Source organism: Nanorana parkeri, unplaced genomic scaffold (genome assembly GCF_000935625.1).
Source record: "Nanorana parkeri isolate BGI_ZX_2015 unplaced genomic scaffold, ASM93562v1 scaffold257, whole genome shotgun sequence".
Lineage (NCBI taxonomy): Eukaryota > Metazoa > Chordata > Amphibia > Anura > Dicroglossidae > Nanorana > Nanorana parkeri.
The window spans coordinates 235,802-263,738 of record NW_017306525.1 but is presented as its reverse complement, the minus strand read 5'-3'; the positions used below and the strand labels follow the sequence as shown (position 1 = coordinate 263,738).

General features: G+C 39.0%; 1 protein-coding gene across 1 annotated transcript in view; it reads left to right on the top strand.

Moving 5' to 3' along the window:
- Positions 1-27,937, top strand: part of LOC108787350 (myosin-binding protein H-like) — an 86,441-nt gene that overhangs the window by 40,717 nt on the left and 17,787 nt on the right. Inside the window, exons 2-6 of the mRNA XM_018556881.1 lie at positions 3,218-3,352; positions 7,031-7,198; positions 21,145-21,233; positions 22,433-22,628; positions 25,839-25,978. Of these exons, the coding sequence (XP_018412383.1) occupies positions 3,218-3,352; positions 7,031-7,198; positions 21,145-21,233; positions 22,433-22,628; positions 25,839-25,978 (728 nt within the window). The remainder of the gene's footprint in view (positions 1-3,217; positions 3,353-7,030; positions 7,199-21,144; positions 21,234-22,432; positions 22,629-25,838; positions 25,979-27,937) is intronic.

Sequence of the window (27,937 nt, the reverse complement as noted above, 5' to 3'; positions counted from 1 at the left end):
CTGATCATTTTTTAAAGATTTTCTCTGCATTGGTAGCTCTCTCTTGCATTTTTTCTTGCCTAATTCAGTTTGATTGATATTGTAAAAGTAAAATCACAATAACAAATAAAAACATGTTGATGGACTAATATGGGAGGACTATGGAGCAGCAAAGATAAAAACAGTGTATATATGCTGTATATACATAATAGTTTAATTATTCAATTTCCACTGAATGCTTAGTACAATGTGAAAAGCTAATGTAACAATGCAGAGTATGCACTAGAGGTGAGAGGTCACATAAAACCGCTGCCTAACAGTTTTGTTTCAGCTGTGCAAATACTTTTCACCCAGAAGTATGCCTGTAATGAAGGTTACTAAGATTTCACATTGCACAGTACCTCTAGTCTACGTCCAAATGAGCAGCGGATGCGAAATGCCTCAAGCTGCTATGTTAATTCAGCCAGTATTTGGACTGTGCTGCTATTGTTCCCCATGTGGATAGAGGTGAAGGAGCTCTAGTGGGAATCATATAAATGAAATCATAGTAAGGCTTAAACCTTCCATGCACTCCTTGCACCAGTATGGCACAACATTATGCCCAACAAACACATTAGTGTGTGCAGAGCCATTTGGTTCAGTACAGCCTTTTAAATATCTTTTTAATGTTAAAATAATTAGATATAGTATTTTTGATGTTGAAGTAATGAGGTTAATGCAAACAATCTTATTCATCTGTGTTGTTTTAAAGTCCATATTTCCATGTTCAGCTTGTACTAATATATGTGATAACAGCCATATTTGCTCATTACATTTCTAGCCCCATCTGCTAGTTGGGCATTGTAAATTCTCTGACCTCCCTCAAGTCTACCAGAAAAGTTATATTTAATGCAGGGCTTGTTATGACTTGAAGTACTCACAATGTTTCATGTAGCCAGAGATTATTAATGAAGCAAGGCTGGGTGCGAACTCAGTTTGGCTGGATTCGGCCAAGCCCGCTCAAAACTCTGACATTCACTCCCGACACAATCTGTGGCGGAAGTTGTTGCAGGGACGTATCCCACCCTTTTGTGTTGAATAGCTGCAGGGTGCGGAATGTGCCTGCCTGCAACTGATTGGGTCAGGAGGAGTAGGTGGTGGTCAGAGTTTTGATTTGGTTTGACCAAACTCCGGTGATCTAAGTTTGCACTAAACACAACCTCATAACTACCTAAGATTGATCTGGTGCTTTATAGCCTAGGCTTTGGATCACATAAAGTAACTCAGGACATAAATTAGAAAAAGCATTTTATGACAAGGCGTATTTTTTTTACTGACGTGCTCTATTGATTTTTATGAAATGTGAATTTTAATCAAAGGTTTAATTTTAGATGTCGATAAAAAAATGCATCTGTTAGGTTTACTGTCTACTGTAGGCCCTACCTTGAAAATATATTTGATTATACTATAGATATATAGCTACATACTAGTTGACTCAGTTTGCTGTGTGTATTATTTACATATATATGCCTTTGTCCTGTGAAAGGATGCGGGCACATTAGTATCGTATTAACAAGTGATGTACAGAGTGAATGTAGGAATGGTAAACTGACTTGTCATAGATGGCAGCTTAGCAGATGTTGTAAATATTTGTTTAAATCATGCAGGACAAACTCTGATAAAGTAGTGGGCCAAATATGATCATATTATGTCTGCTGAGGAATACATATACCTAATTTCAGAATTTGATCATTATTTTTATATAATAATAATTCCAACTTTCAGCATTTAATACTAAAGAAATGGATCTTAAAACATTTCCTGTAAAATTTCGTAAGAATGTATCACTTTTATCAACTGGAGAAAAGCTGGTCTTTCCTTTTCACTTGTTCATGACAAGAGATCATTATAGCCAAGATGCCAGACCAAATTTAGCAGTGTCAGTATGCTTCCGTTAACTTGATAATAACAAAAGAATACAAATTGTACCTCCGGATCCCTGCTTGAGCTCTTGCTAAATTACTACAGCTTATAATACATACTATGAAAATATACACAAAAGGGATGCTAAAGAAATCCCACCAGTTTTCCTATTAAAAATTTTAAAAAAATTGTATGTAATAAAGCGCCACAAAAACTTTTTAATAAGGCAACTGGTGGGATTTATTTAGCTTCCTCTTGTGTACATTCCCATAGTAACATGATAATAAATCACTTTTGCCTAACTAAGTATGTTTTGCAGTTTTTAAAGGACATACAAGGCTTTTATATGGCATACTGTTTTAAATCCTGGCCAGGTCACTATCTACAAGGAGTTTGCATGTTCTCCCTGTGCTTGTGTGGGTTTCCTCCAGGTATTCTGGTGTCCCTTGCACACTCCAAAGAGATGCTGGTAGGTTATTTGGCTCCTGTGTAAATTAGCCCTTGTATGCATACATGTGAGACAGGGACCATAGATTGTAAAGCACGTGCAAACATTGTTGGTGCTATGTAAATACCAATAATAAATACATACTTGCTGTTGGCAACAAGCTGAAGTCATTCTTGGGGTGGAAGTGGAGGGATTTACTTGCTGCATTTCAGCCACTAGCCATGTTCACTGCAGAATAAACATTATTACTGTCTACCTTGAACACAGCCAGCTGATGAATTCAGGACATTGCATTCAGAATCTGCTATGTATTCCCTAATGCATGACTACCAGTTAATGCAGCTAGATGTGCTTGAAGAAGATATTAGTGAAGCTTAGATGGTATTAAAGCCAGTGGATGTAGTGAAAGCCCCTTTTACTTAATGCAGATAGTGTGTACAGGTCCTATTTCAGATTCCCCTTGTAGGACCCCTACTTGAGAAATTCCAGGCATGTCAATATGGAAAGAGGCCATGGGTGAGAAAGAACATTCTGGAGGGATTATATAGCAGTTAGTCTGGATAAGCTTTCAGGAGGAACTTGTGCGTGTCACCAAGAAAAGGGATGTTGTGGTAGGCCTGTGCTGTCAGTTGTTCCCATAATCCTCCCACAATGGACAGACAATTTGAAAAAAGTGTAGATGATATTAATTGTCTACACTGTGTGTAGCTTCATTCAGTGCCACAACAGTACTATGCCTTCCCTGCATAAGGCAATACATCGACATATACAGTAAATATAATTGATAGTAATATGATACTAAAATGTGTTCTATAATAAATGCTCTTCTGTATGTATTTTTTTTAATGCACGGATACATAGTCATCAACTCTTGTTTATTTGTTTTAGAACCACCCAACAGCCCAGAAAGTCTTTCAGTGGATGCTGTTGATGATACCTCTCTATCCTTGAGATGGAAAGCTCCTGAGAAAGAAGGCACCTATATCATTGATGGCTATCTGCTTGAGTACCAAAAAGAAGGAAGTACGTTAATAATTGACTTTCCTAAACATCTATAAGAAATTATTTGATATATGATATCTGAATAATGGAATAAACATACAAAATATATATGTTCCTCTTTTGCTTTGAGATTAACACTCCCTGCACCCTTTATTTATATCTACTCACCAATAAAATTTTAACAGAACTTTGCTTAAAGGAGAACTATGAGGTGAGTGATTTCCACTCATCCTCATCATTATAGCCGACCTGTGACAAGCTGTCACAGGTCAGTTCTAATGATCGGGAAGTGAGCAGAAACATGCACCGATCCGCTCACTTCCCGATCGTCTCCCTGCAGTGAGCAGTGACTGGTGACCACTCTGAGTCACCACTCCCCACAGGGGTTCCCCCCTCCCCTCTCCAATCCTCCAGCGTTGAGTAGGCGAATGAACGTTGGATGGGGGTGGGCACAGATGGCTCTGCCTCTAGATATAAGTAAAATAGCCAGCAATGGCTATTTTACTTATATCTATGGCTCGGATTGAGCAATTCCGCAGATGTGGATGGTGGTGTGCGGGCCCAGCTGGCCAGGCTGAGCGACGGCCGCTGTGCGGGAAGAAGTCAATGCCGCCGCTCTGTTGCAGATGTTGAGCTGCCGCAGTCAGCGGAATGAGGTGAGACTTTGTGGGGGAGATGGTGAGTAAAAGCCAGAAAGGCTTGACAAAGAGGCAGACCCTTGGAACGCGTAGCCCGTACAAATGATTGTATCCCACGAGAAGGAACACCTTGCAGCCGTGATTATACTCAACCTTCTCCCCCACGAAGTCTCACCACATTCCGCTGACTGCGGCAGCTCAACATCTGCAACAGAGCGGCTGCATTGACTTCTTCCCACACTGCCGCCGCGGCTCAGCCTGGCCAGCTGAGGCAGCGCACCACCATCCACATCTGCGGAATTGCTAAATCCGAGCCACAGCCGCCCACACACAATACAGCCAGAGGCTTCATGATCTACCAGCCTTCTTCCATTATTCCAGCCTCACAATCACGCAGGGATTCTGTCCACAGTTTAACCAATGCTGTCAAGGATCACTAACTCTGTCCAACAGTGAGTTCACCTCTACTTCTTTCATATATGGTATTATGAACTACATCCAACCAAAAACCACTTTTAATTTTTGGTAGTAGCGCTCCTACTTTGTGTTTTTACTTGTTCTATTGGTATACAGGGCTCCTCTTCCTGTTCAGGAGACCGCACACCTTACACCATTACCTATATTAATTCACATCCCCAGTAGTGCGCTTACTACATTTTTTTGTATTTTTATTAATAGCCCGCGATATACTGAGCTTTGAGTCATGGGAGGAGGTTAGTATATGTCCTCCCGTGACCCTGAAGAGAACTATGGGGAAAAACACTTACCCCCATAGTTCTCTTTTAAAACTTTTTTTATCATTACAATATTATGTCAATATTTTCTTTATTCAAATTCAGTTACATAACATCACAAAATAACAGATTTGGGAATGAAGAATGATTTAAGGACAGAAGGGTATGGGTTGGAACACAAGAGAGGTGTAGGGATTGAGGGCTTGGGGGAAGTAGAAGGGTTGATATGCAATGGTTTCAAACTTGTATGCTACATCCACATTTCACTATTTAAATGTATAATATAATGTATAAACAAGATAATAAAATGTAGACATCAGGTTATATGTAGTCAACAGGGTATAGTAACCTTTAGTAAAGTCTGTTTGTCTTAAAAGCAGTCCCATTAACCAATGAGGAATATCTTGCTGATAAAGGAAATATGGCATGGCAGACCAAATTCCCCAGATGGAGACACTATGATTACTATATTACATCTGTCATGCGTCCAGGGACAATCAACCATCCCAAACCACATGTAATTCTTCCAGGTATGATTACATGTGGACTCCTGCTGAAAGATGCAGCCACTTGTCAGGATGATGATCTGACAGCCGACAGTTCTCTCTCCTCACCGCTCAGCCATCCTGCATGATAGGTCCCTCCTCCACGCCCCCCATCCACGGCTCCAGTGCTCAATTTCTCCTTTGCGGCTCTGTGTGTGGCAAAGCGTCTCAGGATGGAGAGCGGAGGATAGATAAATATCTGTGACTCCAATGAAACAACTGGGGACACATATTACTATGTGTCCCCAGTTATGAATGAACAGGAAGTGCTTTACATCACTTCCTGTTCATTCATGAGTTTCTGAATGGGTAGAAGCACTCAGTACAGAGGATTCTAGCCATTCATAACTGGTTGATAGTACATATTTACTATCAACAGTTTGTGAATGAATGGGAAGCCACTGTACTGAGTGCTTTCTATTCATACAGGGCTGAGGCCACAGAAAAAGAGATTGAGGACTCTGTGTCTCCAGTTTCTTTTTCTATTTCAAAGGGTAAATGTCAGGAAGCTAGCTACGGCTTTGCTGCCACCTGCCACCATTATTGGATGTTAAGGATGGTGTGGGCTCTGTAGCTGGCAGTAATTAAGACCAAATCTGGCCTGACATACAGAGGCTTCAGTGCTCGGACTGGGGCATGTGTGTGCGCAGAAGCTGTCATGAATGTGACAGCTTCCCAGAACATACATACCGCACTCTAAGCACTGGTGTCTCTCAGATTTGGACTTAATTACCTACAGTTTCTTAATCTGTAAACTGGTGGTAATTCTTTTTGAATCTTTTGCATCCATATTGTAAGATTCTTAAAGTAGCAGTAATAGGAACTACCTGCAGGAACTGCAACCAAAACAGTTGCAAGGTTATCATGCATTAGATGCGGGTTGTTTTAAAGGGAAAATGTGTTGTACATACTGTACTTCATTGAATTTCCCACGTTTGTTTGTTACTCATACTGAGACTGGTCTGGTCATTTAGATGCAACCACAATCCCAGTTACTTCATTCAGTCACTAAAGCTGTGATACTAGACACATTTGGCTGTGCTTATAACAATAAAGTTAGAAGAAATAATGGAGGACAATACCTAATCTCTCCAGAGTGCAGTATTTATTACCGCATTGATATTTACGATATTAAACCATTGTACTTGAAACTAGTGTATGGTGTTTTTTAGTGGTGCAATGTGCTCCTGTTAGGGATGCTCCTTTGAACAATTTTGGACCCGTTTGTGTGCCAGAAAATGCCCCCTCGATAGGTGAGAACATCATGTATAACATGGAGAAAAAGAGGAACCCTAATCTTAAAGCTAATCCCCAACCCTTTACTTACCAGAAAATATCAGAATGTGCTTGGTGTTCTCAGATTAATTATGCTCAGATAATTAGCTATGATGTAATTAGTGATATACCCAGTTACTATAATATTAATATAATAATTCTATCTACTCTTATCTATATTTTTTTAAATTAATTTTGTTATCTTTTGCATTCTTTTATGACAACAAAGCAGTTGTTCAATTACAACATAATAATCTAAGACAACATAGTCTCTTAATAATAATATTGCCTTTATATCTACAAAATACAATATATTGATTAGTTTTACTAACATCTGTTTTGCCTTTTTCTTGGCTACATACTTTGCTGTCACAAGAATTAAGTGTTTCCTATCTTTATAATGTACCTGAAATAATTTACATAAATTATATTTGCTAACAGAAATAAGATTATAAAAATTATATTGAAACAAGCATGTTAATAACATATGTTTATATTTCCTTTCAGGTTCAGACTGGGTAGCCGTGAACAAGGAACCTAGCATTTCAACCCATTACAAGATTACCAATTTGACTACTAATGAAAAGATTCTACCTCGTGTTTCAGCAGTCAGCAAAGCTGGATCCAGTGCTCCAGAAGCTCTGGAACACTTTGTGCTGGTCCGAGAAATCGTCGGTAAGGCATTCCTTAGTTTATGTTATGTAGATATTGCAGGAGCAGTACGACTGATGCAGTAAGAGCTGCGAGATTCCATGGTGAGTGTTGGAAGGGCTGTGAAGTCTATAGGAAAGTTGTATCTGTTGGGGTTCAGGGAGATATACACTGCTGGTGGGGACCAGCATATACTTGTAGCGGAGATTTCAGTTTTGGCCATTTAGGTCAACGTAAGTGATGAACTATTGCACTTGACAATCTTATGACATTGATTGCTTAACCGTTCCAAAACTGTTAAATATTTAGTGTGTGAGGCCTGATTGTCTTAATTTGTTTTTAAAAAACCCCATAAAAAAACATAAATCATCTGTCATATAATCACAATAAATTTTTATGAAGATACATAGTAGAAAAGAGGTCAGTTTGATGTAAATAAACTTCAATGTCTGTTACTGTTTTAAATAATTTTTTTGAATAGTTTTAATGAAATATGTACAGGGGACAAAGATATTTGGTGGATTACAGGGACTATGTGCCATGGTTGAATTCTAATAAAGATGGTTTTATGCAGTGACCTTATACCGATGTGCGGCTGCTTGGGTGCTTTTAGATTGTTAATTTCTATTCAAATATTTTTAAAAAAAAGCAAACTATGATAAAAGAAGATACTTGCTTCTCCTGGAGTTGCCACCAGTCTTCACTTTCTTAAAGCACTACAGCCACTGAAGAATCTTCTGCATCTGGCACACATTTGTTGTGTTGGGTGCATGGTCCCCCCGCTGAGTGCTATGTCTGCTATGTCGATATTGTGTCATGTGGTGATGCAGGGACCAGTAGAAGAGTGTAGGTGCGGGACAAGGCACCCAACACTTCCAGAAGTGTAAGATGCAGAAGATTCTTCAGGGCTGTAGAAACTGTATTCAGAGGCTGCAGCTCTATCACAGAAGCAAGGTCGAAGGAACCACCTGATGGAGAGGAAAGTAATAATCTTTTTTTGCGGGTGCTTTTTTTGTTAAAAAAAAGGGATGGTGACATGGTCACTTTAATGCTTTGGACTATGTATACAATACTGGTACTTCACTTCTCTCAGTGTGAATGCTGAGACTCATATAAAACAATGTATAACTATTGTAGTAGGTAATCTACTCTGCCTCTAGTGATTAACCCTTTCACTGCCACTGAGGTAAGTACTACACCGATCTGTAAACATAATCCTGTTTCTATAGCAGCTATGGTATATAGCAATGCTTACGCTCCTTCAGCTCGCTGTCGACTTTCTTGCGGAAGTGATTTTACAGCCACCCAATTAGTTTGACGTATGTGGTAATGTGCCCCCATATGACCCTCTCCCTGGCCATGCATGCTGGGCTTAGCGGATACCTAGGATGTCCGCTTTATTCGGCACAACCTCATCTTTTATACTTTGCTAAAAAAGTGGGTTATATATTGTGTTTGTATGCACTAGCTAAGTTAATTTGAGTGTTTTGTTTTTTTACTGAAAATGTGGGTTTGATAAACAGTTGCGCAAGTAATGCATACAATTCTGCACTATGAGTACAAAAAAGTTACAATCTTCATATCATTTTTTTTATACTGTTGTTAAATGTCCTTGTGTAATATCTGTGGATGGCAGGGGTTCTGTGTGAGACAGGCTGGCAGGAGAATATAGAATAATACACGTACCATGGGGACTGTAGATTGCACAAATATGTCTGGTAACCCTGATTACCAGAGGGTAGGAAAGAATTGCAGCATGATCAGCTATACAATTGGCAAACAGGCATTTGGACTTCAGAGGGCAGCGGGTTGTCAGGCAACAACTTGAGGTGAGAGAGGATCTTGCGAGCAGCCGCTTTTGAAGATTGAGCGACAGCTGGAGGAGCTGTGAAAGGAAGATATTGATAGAAACAGAGAGCAACTGAAGGACTAAAAGAGTAAAAAGGCTTTTTATTGCTGCTTTTTTAGAAAACATCTGCTTTGCTTCTGACTTGCATGTGTTTTGCTTCCTGTTTGTATGTGGCTTGCATGCTAAGGCACTGAAAACCATGAAGTACGCTCGTAGCATGCAAGAAGTTGAAGCTTATACACCGGAATTTCAAAATAAAACTGGGGCACATCCTACTGAGCATGCTCACTTTTAGCCATACCCAAAAAAACATGCTCCCATACGTAGCTACACCCACAAAATCACCAAAAATAATTGTGAAAGACATGAGGCACCCTTGGACACTATGAAGAGAGCAATGCTGTGGCACACATAGAGCACTGCAATAAATAGTGAGTGTGGTCCTCTGACTGAGGCTTGAATGGGCCACCAGCCCAACATATCTTATTTGTATTGATCGGGGGGGCCAATGCCCACCAGCCCTGTCCTTCCCTGCCACTGTATTTTGGATTGACGTGGGATGGCTGTGTAAAAATACAACTTCACCATTATGGCACATATACAAAGACCGGTCCATAGAAACAAACATTTTTTAAGTGGAACATATTGTTGTAATTAATCTATTAGTGGATGTCTTTGACCTCTGTAAATCTCCTGACAAAGTAAGAGAAGAAGCCACTAGAAGGATAAACTGTACGAAATTTGCTAATTAATACACTTGAAGACTAGGAAGGCTCTTAGCTACCTCACTCCAGGCCATAAAACCGCCATTATATCTTATTTCTCCTGCCGGAAATATCAAAAAGTGATAAACAATGCAAGACAAACATATATCTCTTTTTGGTTTTGTGAGTTTTTCTTTCAAGCCATGCAAGGTCCATCTATTTAGTATGGATCTCTTTCTTCATCTTAAATTGCTAAGAAAAAACCTACCCATGGTGAGAAAAAGAGTTAAAATACTAATCTTTCCCCCCGGCTTCCAATGCAGTGGGTGATGTCAGCATCATCTCAGTGATATCTCAGTAAATGCCAAGTAGCCCAAATCCTGCAAGATGATGCTACAGTGCAGTAGCATCTTCTCATGTGATATGGCCTACTCAGCATTCACCATAATATCGCCTGAAGGAAACTGATGTCATCCTCATATAGGCACTGCAGATGAAGGGACAGAAAAGTAAGGGTGTTATTTAACTTTTTTCCTCCAGTTGCTTTTTATTTTTGTATGCAGTGTTTTGAGATGGGGAAAGGGAATACATTTCCTTGACTTTTCAGCCTAATCTATATATTATTCAGGCAGCCAGCTCAGAACAAGTCAATTAAATTATATGACATCATAAGATGGGTAAGGCTAAACAATGATTGTTTAAGGGACTGTATTCGTAGGACTTAAGGAGAATCTAAAGCTCAGTTTTATTGACATTGATAATATTCAAATGATCTAAAACTGTATAATGGAAACCTGTGCTGAGAGAAGGGCTGCCATTGCTGGTCTCTGTCTTATAATGTCAGTTTCCTGGCTGTCTGTGGTTTTAATAAATTGGGTGTCAGTGAAGAGAATAAGCATGAAGCCAGTAAAGTCAGAACTTATAGTATTTACATACTTGCTTGAGGTACATGATACAGAAAGTATAATAGAGAAGCAGCATGACAGTTAGGTAACTAACATTTTCAGAATCAAAATACATAGTAAAGAATTAATTTAAAGTGATAGTAAACTCAGGAGTTAAACCTTCAAAATGCATTCAAGTACCTTGACTATTAACAAAAATGTAGCTTATGTGGGTATCATTCAGCTGTAGATGCTCAAATCATCTCTGAATTTGTGCTGACACTGTCCTTCCTTCTGAAGGCTGGCTACTTTTATTCCCCATGGTCCCTGTGTGTGTTGTGAAGTAGCCACCACTCCATTCTCACCCCCATGATAGCCTGCAACCTTAATACAAATTAGTAAACTAAATGTGAGATTTTAGTCCATCATGGGAATGAACTTGGAGCGGTGGCTACTCTACAACATACACAGGAACTATTGGGGACTAAAGTATCCACCCTCCAGAAGGAAGGACAGTGTCAGCACCAATTCAGAGATGATTTGAGGATCTACAGCCGAGTGATACACAAATATGCTACATAGATAATATGCTTAATAGATAAGGTACCTAATCGTTAGGTTGAACTTGATGGACTTGTGTCTTTTATCAACCTGACTAATTGTGTAACTATGTAAATTGAATGTATTTTTAAGCTTTAGTTCCTGAGTTTTGTGTCACTTTAATTTCTTTGTAAGCCTTAGTGCCCTTTCAATAATAATTAGAAGCTGCAGTAAGATTCATTTACAGTTTATTCTCTTTCTCCATCTGTTTTAAAGGAGAACTATTGGGAGAGTAAAATGTAGAGCCAACATGTGACACTGCAGCTGTCACACGCCGGCTCTATAGATCAAGAGCTGAGCGATAGTGTGAATGCTGATCCATCAGCTCTCTGCCTCTGTTAGTCACCACTCCCGGCAGGGATTTCCCCCTCCCCTCCATACCTCCAGCGCTTATTAGAGGGCCAGAAAGGGGAGGAGGCGGGAACAGCTGGATCTGGTTCTAGAGAGGCATCTGTCATTCAGGCAACCGGGTGAACCCTGACAATTTTGTCTTAGTCCTTCCCAGCTGCAGCACGGCTCTGCACTCACAGCTTATTGTGTCCATTAGTCCGCTATCTGCTGACTTTGGGGTCACAGGAGTACATTATTAAATGTACTCCTGTGACCCAAAAGAAAAGTAAAGCCAAAAACAAGGTTTGGCTTTACTTCTCTTTTAAGTTGTTTTCTGAGGATCCAGAATGCACACTGATACCATGTAAATATTACAGATTGACACACATTATGTTCCCCGTACACGCTGAATAGAGCATCTCAAGTGTGTAGTATATTCATTGCCTTATTGGGAAAATATGAATATTATTCATCATAAAAAGAGATGATCGAAGATTAACTTTTCATTGTTTCAGATTTTTGTAATTCTATATTTAAGTATTTTTCACAGCAAGTTCAGAGAAATGTGTTAACAGGGAAGAGTAAAACAGTATTACATCCTGCACATGCTGCACTTCCAACCTGCTTGCTGCTAATCCTGTAGGAAGCATTTGTAATGTGCACCAGCACATTGTGGAAATGCCATTCATAGCTTCAACAGAGACACCAACATGTTAGTCACTGAACTGAAATAAGAGATATTGAACACAAAAAAATAACTAATAGTCCGCTTGCGTGCAGGTTTTGTGTGCAAAGTTTGATTTTGCATAACGTCTAGCATGACTTTTAAATAAAACAGTTCAAAGAGCAATGAGGATGTGCTACATACAGAAACAAATAGTAACAACTCAGCAACATATGTTTACTGGTTTGCCTTAATCTGACATCTCATTGGTTACTTTGGGCCACTGTTCTTTATACAAATTCACTTTTGTGAGCATTTTTTTATATAAAGATGTTATTGCTCTAGTCACATATGGGTATTATTATGCTGTAAATTTTATGGGGATATTTTAAGGACTTTGGGCAGGAAAAGAGAAAAGCATTAGTTATGTCAGATGAAGTTTTTGGTAGCCTAAAGTTAAATTTATGTTATCAAAGTGGACATTTTACTTTAACCTAATGGTGTGATTAAAGGAGAACTATGAGGTGAGTGCTTTTCACTCACCTCATAGTTCTAGCCGACCTGTGACAATGAGACTGTCACAGGTCGGCTCAGTAGATCGGGAGGTGAGGGAACACATACCGGGTTCCCTCACCTCTCGATCCTGTCACGGCTCTCTGCCGTGACAGGGGGAGGGGCTGGATTCCCCTCTCCCCACTCCGATCTGCCAGCGCTGACTGGCGGAACGGACGGGGGAGGGGGCGGGTACAGCTGGCTCTGCCTCTAGATAGGCAGAGCCAGCTGTCACTCACGCAGGTGGGCGGATCCCGTCATCTACGTCGGGATCCGCTCCGGCGTCTCAGTATACCGCGAGCTGTAGCTCGCGGTATACTGAGCTTAGGGAAACGGGAGGACGCTAGTTTGTGTCCTCCCGTTACCCTAAGGAGAACTATGGGGAAAAACACAGACCCCATAGGTCTCCTTTAAAGCTTGCCAAACCATCATATACTATATGTGTTTAATCAAGAAATATCCATGGCACAGTTTTATTTCTTGGTTGTCTTTCACTTTCATGACTTGCACTTTTAGGTATACTCCTATCTATCTATCTATCTATCTATCTATCTATCTATCTATCTATCTATCTATCTATCTATCAGATTAATTTCAATTTCTTAGTTTACTACAGCGTCAGTATTTGCTGGCTTGCATTGGATACTGACCACACTGCACACCTTCTCCAGCAGCAGCAAGGGAGGTCAACTAACACGGTTAACCTTCCATATGTCTTAGAGAGGGGGAAAGTGATCTCTGTTCAATTTTTTATGCATTTTAGCTGTAAAAGATGTGCAATGCTTTTTTATTGAACCGGACCTTTACACTCAAAAATCAAATTCTACCAATGCATCCCTCTACGTATGATGATTAATATTAACATAGACATGTCAGGTTTAAAATGCTGTGATTTTAAAATACTTAACACTTGCAGAACATTCACTTCCTGCTTTGAAAGGGCAAAATTACTTCAGTTTGCCAAAGCAATGCACACAGGGATTTCCTTGCCATCAGCAGAGCATTGCTGGGAAATCTCATCTGTAATGTCATGAGATCTCAGGGAAAGGCATTTTCCTCCCCTGAGATGATGCGCATGGTCACATGTCCTAGTCACATGTCCTAGTCACATGTCCTAGTCACATGTCTAGTCACATGTGCCAAAAATCCAGGAAGTATTAGGAGAGCTAGCAATCTGACCTTAGTAAACATGGCCACTGTCAGAAGACTGGGGAAGAAAAGAGAAATAAGATATGCAAAGAATACAACACCTGCAATTATCTAGAAGTACATGTTTGTAGATTATCATTGCTAAACATTTCTAAAGGTTTGTTTGTTGTTATTTTAAAGATACGGGTAAAAGTCCGTTTTAGGCAAAGTACTATCTGTGAGATCATGTGTCTGCCACTAGACATAGACAGTATCCAATAATATCAGCATTTTCAGCCTTTATTTATTCAAGCACACAAGGATACACATAAGCAAGCCTTACACCTTTAGATTTCTCTTGTTCAGCCCACGGAGCATTAGAGTGTGAATAAAGGACCTGCAGCTGTTAAATACCCAAACAGAGGCTGCAGTCACTGTTCAAAGCAACAATTTTTCACTCACCTCATTTGACAAAAAAATTGTCTGTTGTTGAGCCCGGTGGCACCAACTGGCTTGTATGCCACCCTTAGCCCTTGCTTACACAGGCATAAAGAACAGGTGTTTACTTTGCTTAATAAAGCTTTCCAAACACATTGGATAGGGAATGATCTAGCACAGGCAGCATGGTTACGTCAATGTGCATTAATTTTAGTCTTCCCTGCAACATTTGGCAGGTATTATGACTTGCAAAGCTAGCCAAACAGCTCCATTAAAGTTAATGGAAGTGCAATTAAAAGATGTCTTGAATACTCTTATGGAAGTGTTTTCATAGAGCTTCAGAAATCGCTTTATAACTTGGCCAAAATGCATCTAAAACATGTCTGAAATGCAAACTAATGCAACAGGTGCTTACGAGGCATTTTAGTATTAATGCCCATGTGAATTTAGGCTTAATATACTGCATGCAACTACATCTTTAATAAAAACATTAACAGCACCAGTTGGCAGCGTTTTTTATCTGTTTTTCCCGTATCTACTTGTTTGAACTCCTTGTTCTTTATTAAGGAGTGGGTACAGGTAAACGTAATTTGGTCACAGACATGAGAGATTAGTCAAACATGCAGGCATGGTACCATCACCCAAAGATTTTTGGTTCATTTAGTGCTGCCCACGGAGGCAGAAGAGGTAGCATGACAGGATAAGCCAAAGGCTGGTTTATCTTGGACAAAAACAATAGCACATTGCCAAAGTAATCCAACACAATCTATCCTTTTAATCTCCCATGGTTGATCAATGGGCATGTTTGCCAGGGTCAACTGGTGCCCGTAAACATGAGATGTCTCCTAAAGAAAAAAAGAACCATTCAGTAAGGGGCATGTATACTCATCTGAAACTCCAGTCTCAAAATACAACTTCACATTTGTTTTAAAATGTAATGAGCCTAGCACACTTATTAAACCAGCAATGTAAATGCTATATCTTTTTTTATACATGTATTAAGATTTTGCCAAGGTCTGCCTAACTTAACTCTTTTGCTAAAAGTAACCAAAATGGGGGATGTTTGTCTCATCACTAAGTGACCATGTAGGATCCTGTGGGGGAACACGTACACAGGAAGCACTCTCCCGTGCTCTACATGTGCCAGCACATACTGTAGTGCACTCATAGGTGTTGGCTTTGGTAAGTTTGTGGGAACAGCTCCTCCATGAAACTGGTGACACCCTTGATATCCCACAACATAGTGAATTAGACAATTGTAAATAATATGCAGCTTAATGCAGCAGCGGCTGCATGCTTAATTCAGAGAAAAATTGTTAATATAAACGGAGCAGCAAGAGCAAAAATGTGAAATGGAACCTCAGTATTGGTATTAGAACGACAATGGTGATGCAGCAGTTCACTTATCTTATCTAGGTAAGCTAAATATAAGTCCCAAACTTGTAGGCGAGCTCACAGGATTGCCCTGGGCCCCTGGGGCCGTCACAAATCTCCTTTCCAAAGCAACAGATGGCAACCAATGTACTGTCTCTAAAAGGTACTTCACACTAAAGCAGGCTATACACTGTACGAAATTCACACAGTGGGTTAATTATTTTACTTTTTATCAGTTCTTATTTTTTTAAATTTGTATTTTATTATTACTTTTTTTCACTTAACTTTATTGCTATCACCCAGGAACTAACAAGCCCCTGTGTGATAGATGCCTGGGAGTGTTTGCATTTCTGTGTGTATTTCTGTGTGTGTGAGTGTGTGTATTTATGTGTGCTGGGGGGGTGTTGTGTTTGGGAGTGTGTGTATTTTTCTGTGTGTGTGGGGGACTATTTCTGTATATGTGTGGGGGTGTGTGTATTTGGATTTCTGTGTGTGTGTGTGCGTATTTTTGTGTGTGTGTGCATATGTGTGTATTTCTGTGTGTGAGTGAATGTGTGAATCTGTTGGTCCTCTATGATTAAAATTAAAACCTGTGGGGGAAAAACACAAACATATACTGACACTGTACACATATACACATGTATACATACTGATATGACACACACAGAAACATTAACACACATATCGACATCACTCACAGAAATTGGGACAATACACACAAAGCATCACACACAAAAAATACTGACGCTGCATACAAAGAAACCATCACAAACACATATACTGACTTAAAAACACACACAGACATTAGCACTGGTACCGTATATAGTTACATTATATTTTGAAGTATGGATGGCATTTTATGAAATTTGGCAAGTGGCCCCCATGGGAGAAGAAAATGTGCCAGTGGACCCCAAATGAATTGAGTTTGAGACCCCTGCCATAAAATACAAAATGCACACAGTCTGGGAAATCATCATATCATTTTCTGGGGTGTTTTACTAATAAATATATAATAATGCATTTTGGAAACTTAAACACTTTGCAATGATAAATGATTATTGCAATAGCACAATATTAGTGATGACCTGTTTTCAGTACAGCGTTTATTGATGTCATCTACATTTAATTGAATGTATTTCCTCCTAATTTGCCACTAGAATAATAACATAAACTAATGAAATAGTAGCTATGCACATCCTAGCGGACTCACAGATTTGGGATTCCCTTTACAAGGAGAGATGTGTGAAACTAAAGCCTCTAATTTTAGAAGTCCCCATGGTCAGCAGGATGGACACAGACATACCAAGGAGACAGCTTGTGTTTAATAGCAAGCTGACAGATGCACCCAATTAGATACCTTTCTGCAGCTTGTCTTTTGAGAACTTGCCATACATCATAAGAAGTCACACATGTCGTTTAGACTGTTATATGCTATAAAGCAGCCTACACCTCCAGCAGACTAGCCACTAGCAACACCTGAGACCATCTTACCCCTTGCCAAACCTGTCTTGAAATAATAGAGGGCCATTGCTGACACCCTTCTTGAAAATAGGGACACTTGTTCCGGTGACAACTGTCTAAAACACAGCTCCCTCCTCATGTATCACTTGCCCCTGCCTTTTAGATTGTAATCCCTCACAGATAGGGCCCTCCTCACCATCTTGTCTTGATTTGTATTGTGATTGTAATGTCTTATATTGTAAAGCACTGCACGAACTGTTGGCGCTATATCAATCCTGTATTATTATAATAATAATAATAAAAGGGGAGTCACCCATACTTAAAGGGTAGAGTAGAGATTAGAGAGTAGATATTTTCTCTCAGTTTTTGTGCTATAAGTACATAAAGTGCAGGGCAATATCCCTAACCGGATACAGACATGATTCTTGGGACAAGTGTCCTTATTTTCAAGAAGGGGGTCAGCAATGGGCTTGCTATTATTTATACTGATGGTGATTTAATGATGGTCTTTTAGATTGTAAGCCCTCAGGGGCAGGGCCCTCCTTACCATCTTGTCTTGAATTGTATTGTGATTGTAATGTCTGCCCTATATTGTAAAGCGCTGCGCAAACTGTTGGTGCTATATAAATCCTGTATAATAATAATAATAATAATTTAATCCCTTTCTACCCTATCCAAAAATAAAAAAATATATTTTTGCATACAACTTACAGTCCGATTCATATTTTAATGATCCATTATGGTGCCGTTCGTGTTCAGTAATATTTTCGTGTGCATTGTGTTGAGGCAGCCCATTTATTATGAATGGGCTGCCAACACACCATAATGGATGGATAAACGCACCTGATACTCTTTCTGCAATGCACGGTATGTGTGCTGTGATGTGATGTGGGACAATGTAAATTATCCTCTACTGTACAATGTGCTGGGGTGCCTTTGACAATGAAAGGCACTGCAATGCACCACACATAGAGCAGGTGTACATTTGTACATTGTGATATCACACATTTCAGCACCAGTTACTGCAGTGCAGTGCATATGTGTGAATATGCCCTAGCTGTTTATTGATTTTACAGCTCCTGATATCACGTTTCACTTAGACCATACTACCTCTTAAAACCTTTCTCCTCCACAACTTTGTATGCCATATTCATTTAATTGTGATCCATAATAATATACAATATTTGTATTAGTAATGAATAAATCAACAAAATAACTTTGGTTAATACGCGACAGCTAAAGGTATTCAGACCCAAATTACCTACTGACAAGTGTAGCAGTGTAAAAAATAGTTGGACGCCCACAGGACATACCACATGGAGAAAGTAACTGTACTGCCAGGATCGGGTTTCTAACAGTTTATTTGAATGACCAACACAGATTTGTCATGAGAATTATCTACCATGTAAAACATTTATTACATATACCAACTCAGGTTTGTGAAGTTAAAATTTGATTTTATGAAAAAAAAATGGAAAGGTGTTGACCATGTACCCTTAATGTAATGTAAGAACTTATAACTGATATATACAGTGGCCTCCACAATTTTAGTAACTACTGCAGTATTAAATGGAGAAGATTTACAAGATATCCCCTGCTCATACTATCAGCCTATTGGATGTAGGGAACATATTTGATTAAACAGGTTTTCTACTTTTATGTAGTAGAAATCCTCTTGTACTAGGACTGCTCAACTACATTGTTTGTCATTAACAATCTGCTTTTGTTATGAGGCTCAGCAGAGACCAGTAGATTCCAAGACAGCTCAAACTACAACCTCCATGGAGCTTGGAAAGGATTTTTTCACTTGTTGGAGCACATTGGGCCACGCTTTATGGTTTTATTTCACCTTCCTTTGGATCATCTGTTGGTATAGGATTTAGTTAATGGATTTTTTTTTCTATTTATTAATCCCTCTTGTTTTTTTTTTTTTTTTATGTATCGGTTGAACTCCATGATCTTTTTTCAAAACTATGTGACTATGTATCTCAAGGTGATGACCCCTTTTTATTGGTAATACTGCCAGACTGCAGAGGTTTCCAAAGTGGGACACTCCATTATTTCTCTGTTAGTATGCTTATTATACAGTTTTAGCTGGATCAATTGATGGGCACATATGGACCTGTTTTTGTGTGTCATGCATTTTTTATTTAAAAAGGTCATTGCCAGTATTAATGCCATTATTTAAGTCAGGCATTGTTCATTCATCATTCATAATTCTGCAGTCAGCTGTAACTAAAAAATTGACAAAAAACTGGTGTTTTTTTTCTTTTAGCAATATTGATAGAGGTGTGAACAGAAAATTATTTCTTGATGATTGGAGAACTCACAATTACTTAGCTGTTGCATACCTGTGTCTGCAGCAGAGGGGAATCTATATCAGAAAGACTACACTTTACTGATTACAACTAGCCAGCAAACAATATACATGCATGGGAGGAAATGCTTTTACAGGTTTGGGATAAAATGTGAAAGGATATAACCACGTTTTAATGCAGGTGTTTACTAGAAAGGTTTCCTAAGGACAGAAATGATTTGTGCAGCCTTATAATTCATCCTTGTGGTTCAAAAACAGTCAATCTGGCTCAAATGTAGTATTTCCATGACGGTAGCTTAGATAGTTTTTTTTTATTGAATCACAGGACACTATAATTATGTTTGTCCAATATGTACAGTTTGTAAATTATCCTTTTTATGTTGCCTTATTGAATGAACACTGTTTATAAATTTAATTTTAGTACAAAATATTTAATTGTATGGCATACATCATCAGACTGAATCCTTGAGTGATGGATTCACATTGCATGCCTTGCAAAATGTATTTTTGGCATCACGCAGTAAGAGAAATAAGATGGGAGCTCTGCTTAAACTGCAAATAACTTGCATGCTTGCTCCTAACTATTTTAAGGACTGTAGGTATAAATCAACTTAAAGTGACACGAAACTCAGGAGTTGAATCTTAAAAATGCATTCAAGTACCTCAACTATTAACAAAAATGTATCTTATTTGTGTATCACTTAGCTGTAGATCCTCAAATCATCTCTGAATTGTTGCTGACACTGTCCTTCCTTCTGGAGGCTGGCAACGTTTGTTCCCCATGGTCCCTGTGTGTGTTTTGTAAAGTAGCCACCGTTCCAAGCTTGTTCCCATAATGGACTACCATCTCACTTTTAGTTAGCTAATTTGTATTGAAGTTATAGAGGGTTATTCACAAAAGTGTGAAGAGTTTGGAGAAGGCAGGAGAAGTGAACAATCTAGGACAGCATAGCTGAACTGGAAAGTGAGCTGAATTGGAGAATGTTTCCAAATCAGCTATGTTGTCCTAGATTGTTCACTTCTCCTGCCTTCTCCACACTCTTCACCCTTTTGTGAATAACCCTGATAGCCTTTCATGGGAGTGAGCTTGGAGGGGTGGCTACTATACAACACACACAGGGAACATGGGGAACAAAAGTAGCCACCCACCAGAAGGAAAGACAGTGTCAGCACAAATTTTGAGGATCTACAGCTGAGTGATGCACAATTAAGTTACATTATTGTTAATAGTTAGGGTACTTGAAAGCATTTTTAAGATTTAACTCCTGGGTTTAGTGTCACTTTAAACTTACAAAATACTGCATATATGCTTTATCACTATGATAGCGTTCCAGCCTATCAAGAAAATGAGGGAAAGGAGAAAGGAAAAATTTGGAATCCAAAAATAATCCCTTCAAAATTTGCAAATTAGGAAAACATTTTATTTCTGAGGTAGCAGGCCTTAAACAGGTTGGGAGAAGTTCTGAAATACAACAAGGAGAATTCTGGTTGTATCAATGTATAATCCTTGGTCAGAGCGTTCATTTATTAGAACATCGTACAGTATATACAGTATCTGTTGAGGAGGCACCTTCTTGTCGTCTTGAATATTGTTTTAATTTATTAGATTAATTAATAACAACATTTTTTGTTATTTTAATAAAAATAGTTTAAAATGTTTGTGTTATAGATCGCCCCAAAATCCGTCTCCCAAGAAACCTGCGTCAAACATTTGTGAGGCAAGTTGGAGAGGCTGTGAATCTTGTTATTCCTTTCCAGGTAATTTTGCTTTTTTATGTGTACTATATAATGGGACAAATTTACAAGAAATTAAAGCTTCTGGTTTGATTACTGTAATGCAGTTAGTTTGCATAAACTGTAATAGATGTGGGCATTTTAAAATATACTTTTAATGAAGTAGTATACTTTAGCTAGTTTTTAGCTAGAGCGGAGCTTTAGCTAGCTCAAATACCTTGTTCTGACAGCACACTGGAGAGCCGATCCAGTGCTTAACACAGAGCATAACAGTCTGGGTCTCCAGCGACGGGCATGAGCGGGGCGGGATGGGACGTTTAAAAACGCCCACACGCATTCAAGAAGACGCTGTCCGGCCGTTTAATTACAATGGACAGCAGGTGGTTAAAGAAATCCAATTTTTAAAGTACTGAGATAACAATAACATTAACATTTCATAGATATATACAGTCTGTGAGTATGTTAAATCCCATGTCCATTTTATTTTTTTATTCTTTATTTAAACAATCACCAACATAGCAGGTAACAGAAAATTACAATCAAATTACAGCAGTGAAAATAGTCCTATATTGAAAAAGAATTTAAAAAATAGTTTACACACAGGCCCGGCGCTACCGCAAGTCAAGTCAGGCGGCCTCCTGACAGCGCTGCAGTGTGAGGGCGGAAAAAACAGGGCATTTCGACAAGTACTTGTCAAAATGCCCCGATGTTTGCGCTATGTTTTTTTTTTTCACTTACCTTCGGTGCGGGAGAGCAGCGGTGAGTCAGCGCTGGTCCAGTGGGAAGAGCTCCAGGTGGGGTCCTAATTTAGCTGGCCGGCGACTGCCAGAGGATCCCGACACGTGCGGCACCTCAGGCAGTCACCGGCCAGCTAAATTAGGACCCCACCTGGAGATCCATGCTTGGATTCCCTCTTGATCAGAACTGAAGGCGGCCATTTGAAAGAGGCCTTACCCACCACAATCTATTTATCTTATCTATACACACGATTGTATAATTGATGTTAAAATTCACTCCTTTAATAAATCTGTGTCTGCCTGTCACTTTCTTTCACCTGGACAGGAATGAGGGGAAGTCTCCCCAATAAGGATACAAAAAAGTATATCAAAAATATTATAACATTGATAGATGACCCTAAACTTCCTCACTACAAGATGATCTTCTAGTTGTCGTTTTATTCCACTTATACTGTTTTCCTAATACAATATTTGTCTTTCCTAAAGGGTAAGCCAAAGCCTCAAGTTATATGGACTAAAAATGGACAGCCCTTGGACCCCAAACAAGCGAGTGTCAGGAATAGTGAAAGCGATACTATTCTTTTTATTCGCAAAGCTGAACGAAAAGACTCTGGAACATATGAGGTCTTAGTTAAAATTGATGACCTGCAGGATAAAGCCAAGATTGACATACAAATTGCTGGTAATTATTGGGAAAATGTAATCTTATATTGTGGGTGATCATGCAGTATATGCAAACAAAAATTCTAGTACATTGCTATAACCAAAATATGCTGACAAAAAAATGTGTGAAAATGAATATTATTACATAAGTAATGATTTGTAATAAGCCCCAAATCCAAGATAATCATGTAGACCTGTAATGGGAGTATTTTCATCATGTCAATTCTATATCCAGTCACACTAACAAGGGAATGACTGTTAAAGTGTATCTACTGTATATGCAAAAGGTTTTTTTTATTTTAGTTTTGGATGGAGTGGAGGAAGGATTAGAACATGTCAGATTTTACTGTAGATGCAGGTCCCATTGGAGATGTTCTTTCACTTCATGTCTGGTACAAAGGTTGTTCCCAGGACAAGTGAGGGGAACTCTCTCTAACAGAAACACAGACAAAAGTAAAACTGATTTTAAGTTAAGTTGGGGAATGCTAAAAACTCTTTTTGATTTTTGTGTTTCCTTGTTGCAGTAAAAGTTTATAAAAGCCTGGTATAAGTTTGTCTACACGACAGAAAGTTAGGGGGATAGTAATAAAACCTGACAGGGATTATTCTTTTTATTATAATACAGGATTTATATAGGTGTTTGGGGAAAAAATGTAAAGCAATGCTTTGCTGGGCAATGTTTATTTCTTTGATTTGGAATCATTATTTAGAAAAAAGAGTTTAATACTACTTTAATGAGCAGATATCCTATTACCATAATTGCTTGTAGTCTTTATTAAACTTCAAACTTGCAACCACTTGGAACTTGGCTGTCCATTTGGCCTTGTCTTTTGCCAGGTTAATGTTCTTCTTTACGTCATTATTATTATTATGATTATAATACAGTATTTATATAGCGCCAACAATTTGCGCAGCGCTATACAATATAAGGAAGACATTACAATTACAAGACAATTCAAGACAAGATGGTAAGGAGTGCCCTGCCCCTGAGGGCTTACAATCTAAGAGGGAGGGGCAAGTGATACAAGAGGAGGTAGCTGTGTGGGGATGAATTGTTTGAGAACATGATATTTCAGTGGTTAGTTTGAGGTGGGATAGGCTTCCCTGAAGAGATGAGTCTTAAGGGATCGCCTAAAGGCAGTCAGAGTGGGCGAAAAACGGACAGGTTGGGGTAAGGAGTTCCAAAAAATGGGGGAGACTCTAGAGAAGTCCTGTAGGCGAGCATGGGAGGAGTTGACAAGGGAGCTAGAGAGCAGGAGGCCTTCTAACCTTTCCCCATTCTATCCACACAAAACATGGAGGTATAGCTACACTTTAAATACATCACTTTACACTTGTCTTGTTCAACATTTGAAAACAGATTTTGTTTGCAAATTTGAAGCTCCATTGTTAAATATTGTTCATTTAAATATTTTTTGTGTATTTAAAAAAAAATTAATCCACGTGTATTGAACAAAATCACTAAAGACCTGTCTTTGATTCCCCGACTGGAGCTGAAGGGTGAATTATAGGGTACATAAAAGCTGTTAAAGAGGGTTAATGTTTTGCATGTGCTTCTAGATCAATCTAAATCTACTGTTGCAACAAGAGTGTTTTGACCATGTACTGTAAAACAAATTAAATCACCCAACAGGCTCCCAGGTGCATACACTTTTTTTTCATGCCGAGAAATATATATATATATATATATATATATATATATAAATGTGTGTGTGTTGTTACATTAAATTGCTGTGAATTTTTATTATATAGCTTATGCCAGGTTTCCTCCACCACTGCTGCTCCTATCCCTCACTCTTGCCAGCAAATCTTGGCTGTCAAAATAATGCTGCAGCTGGGATTGAACACTGTTCAGAAGCCTCATTTAGAAATAGCATGTTACAACATTATTGTTACATGGTATTTACTCCATTAAATTAATCTGCAGATCAAAGGGGTGACCTTTAACCTGCATATAATGTCAGTTAAAGCAATATTACCAGTTAAAAAAAATAATTTGTAAAATAACAAATTGTTTCTATTTAAGTTTACCCTAATAATCCCCAAATATCTTGTACAGGGATGGGCAACTCCGGGCCTCCAGCTGTAGTGGAACTACAAGTACAATGAGGCATTGCAAAATTGACAGTTACAGGGATGACAGCAAAAGGCAGAGGCGTGTTGGCATTTGTAGTTAAGGCACAACAGAGAGTTGCCCACCCCTGATCTAGTGCCTCCTCTTGTCCCCTTAACTGTTATTTTTCTGATGATTTATTTTTATTTCACTTTTTAAACCAATAATATTTAAACTTTTTTTCATTCATTTTTCTCATAATTTTTTTTTAGTGATGCGCAAAATTGAAAGAAAAAAACCTTTATTTAATTTCTAAATCATTTTGCAGTTCTTTGTACCAGCATTATGATTTTAGTATCATTATAACCAAATTACGGAATAAAATCTAAAATGTATACTTTGTATTTACAGTGACACTAGTTTTTTTAGTTTTGTCACTTTTTTGGGCTATAGAGTTAATAGAAAATGAACAAAATGGCAAGGCAATATCCCCAAAAAGAAAGCCTTTAATGTTCCAAAATAACTAAATAAATAAACAGTAGGGAACACTTTTTCACAGTTTGCAAAACATTGACAGTATATAATCTTCTTGTTGCGGATCAAGTTTTGTAAGTGGCGTGTCACTTCCTAATTTGCGAATCTACGCGTCAACTCTGTGAAACATTTGTGAATTTCAGGATGCTATTGCAAGTTCTCAGGGGCGTCACTAGCATTTGAACCACCTGAGGCAGCCGGTGGGTGTACACTGTGGAGGGATATGCATAATCTTCCCACCCCCGTTCTTACACTTCTCCCCACCCTGCTCTCAGCAATCTAGGATGCTCTGGCCATAAAGGGGATGGCAGGCCCACTGCAGACATGTTTCGGCTGCGTGGCCATGCCGCTCTGCCTTCCACCCCACCACGTGACCCTAAAGAGATGCCACATGAGGCAACAGACTCAGGCTGCCTCATTGTAGGAATGGTCCTGCAAGTACCCTGTACTAGATTGTAGCCTAATTAATATTCTAGTCTGGTGCCAAAATAAAATAACACTAAACCCAGGAGTTAAATCTTATACGTTCCTTCATGAAAGTGTCATGAAAGGGTTAAAAGTAGTGTGGTGATTTGGGTCTTGTGAACTACACTGTAAGAGAAAAATGATTGCAGCCTCAAACATGTCTTTGCTTCTTTTAAGAACGGCCTGGCCCCCCCAAGAGCATTAAGCTGGTGGATGTATGGGGCTTCAATGCAGCTCTTGAATGGACACCTCCTCAGGATAATGGAAATGCAGAAATTACAGGTTATACTGTGCAGAAATCAGATAAGAAAACTGGGGTAAGCATTTTGTTAATTTTGCCGCTGTTTTAAATCACTTTGTTTCAGCCCACTGATATGTAATATGAATATAATTGTTGTTATCATAACATTAGATAGCCCTAAATTAAAATAAAAAAGGCAAAAAATAAAAAACAAAAATAAAAAAAGAGTGGAGAAGTGGGCCTATCCAAGCAAGTTTATGTATATTACAAGATTGTAAGCCCTCAGGGGCAGGGCCCTCCTTACCATCTTGTCTTGATTTGTATTGTGATTGTAATGTCTTCCCTATATTGTAAAGCGCTGCGCAAACTGTTGGCGCTATATAAATCCTGTATAATAATAATAATAATTACAATATTAAAGTGACAATTTAATCTTCAATCTTAAAATGCATTCAAGTACCTTCACTATTAGCAAACATTTATCTTATGTGTGTATACTCAAATCATCTCTGAAATGGTGCTGACACTGTCCTTTCTTCTGGAGGGTGAATACTTTTGTTCCCCATGGTCCCTGTGTGTGTTGTAAACTAGCCACCGCTCTAAGCTCACTCCCATGATAAAGTACAATCTCACATTTACAGGGTTATTCACTAAAGGGTGAATAGTTTGGAGAACGCAGGAGAAGTGAACAATCTAGGACAACATAGCTGAAATGGAAAGTGAGCTGATTTCCAAATCAGCTATGTTGTCCTAGATTGTTCACTTCTCCTGTCTTCTCCACACTCTTCACCCTTTTGTTACATAGTTACATAGTTACATAATATTTGAGGTTGAATAAAGACATTAGTCCATCAAGTCCAACCTATAGGATCTTGTTTTTAGGAGTACCTGTACCCCTGTATATTACGGTCCCTTAAAAAATCGTCCAAAAGTTTCTTGAACAATTCCAAGTTTTTTGCTGAAATCACCGCCTGTGGCAGTGAGTTCCAGACCTTAACCGCTCTAACTGTGAAGAACCCCCTTCGCCCCTTGTGCTGGAATTTTTTTTCCGCCAATTTTAGGTGGTGGCCTCTAGTTTTTGTAACGGAGTTAATTTTAAATAGTTTATCGCCAATGTTGCTGTCACCATTGAACATTTTGTACATGGAGATCATATCCCCCCTTAATCTCCTCACCTCTAATGTGAAGATGTTTAAATTTAGTAGCCTTGTCTCGTAGCTCTGGTCCTCCATACCCCTAATTAGTTTGGTTGCCCTCCGCTGGACTTTTTCCAGCTCATGGACATCTGTTCTTAGTACTGGTGACCAGAACTGGACCGCGTACTCCAGATGAGGTCGAACCAATGATCTATAAAGTGGCAAAATTATAGACTCGTCCCTGCAATAGATACCCTTTATGATGCAGGACAAAACCCTGCTAGCTTTGTTTACAGCAGCCTGGCACTGCAAGCTACCTTTCAGTTTGTGGTCTACAATGACCCCCAAATCTTTCTCCATTTCTGACTTCCCTAGCGGCATACCCATAATTGTATAACCCTTTTGTTTATTTTTAATTCCAAAGTGCATTACTTTGAACTTATCGACATTAAACCTCATTGTTGCCCACTCCCCTAATTTATCCAGGTCCTCCTGTAATGTTATAATGTCTAAGTCCGTGTCTATTACCCTCCCAATTTTGGTGTCATCCGCAAACACGGAAATATCGCTGTTAACACCCTCCCCGATGTCATTAATAAATAAGTTGAACAATATGGGACCCAGCACAGAACCCTGAGGCACACCGCTCATTACACTAGCCCAGTCTGAAAAGGTGCCATTTACAAGATACCCTCTGCACCCGTTCCCGTGGCCAGTTCTCTATCCACGTACACACCACCTCATCTATGCCCATAGCCCTCAGCTTGTGTAGCAAGCGCTTGTGTGGTACTGTATCAAATGCCTTTGCGAAATCCAGATATACCACATCTACCGGCTTACCTCTGTCCATATCTCTACTTACCCCCTCATAAAAAGTTAGCAAGTTAGTTAGGCAGGAA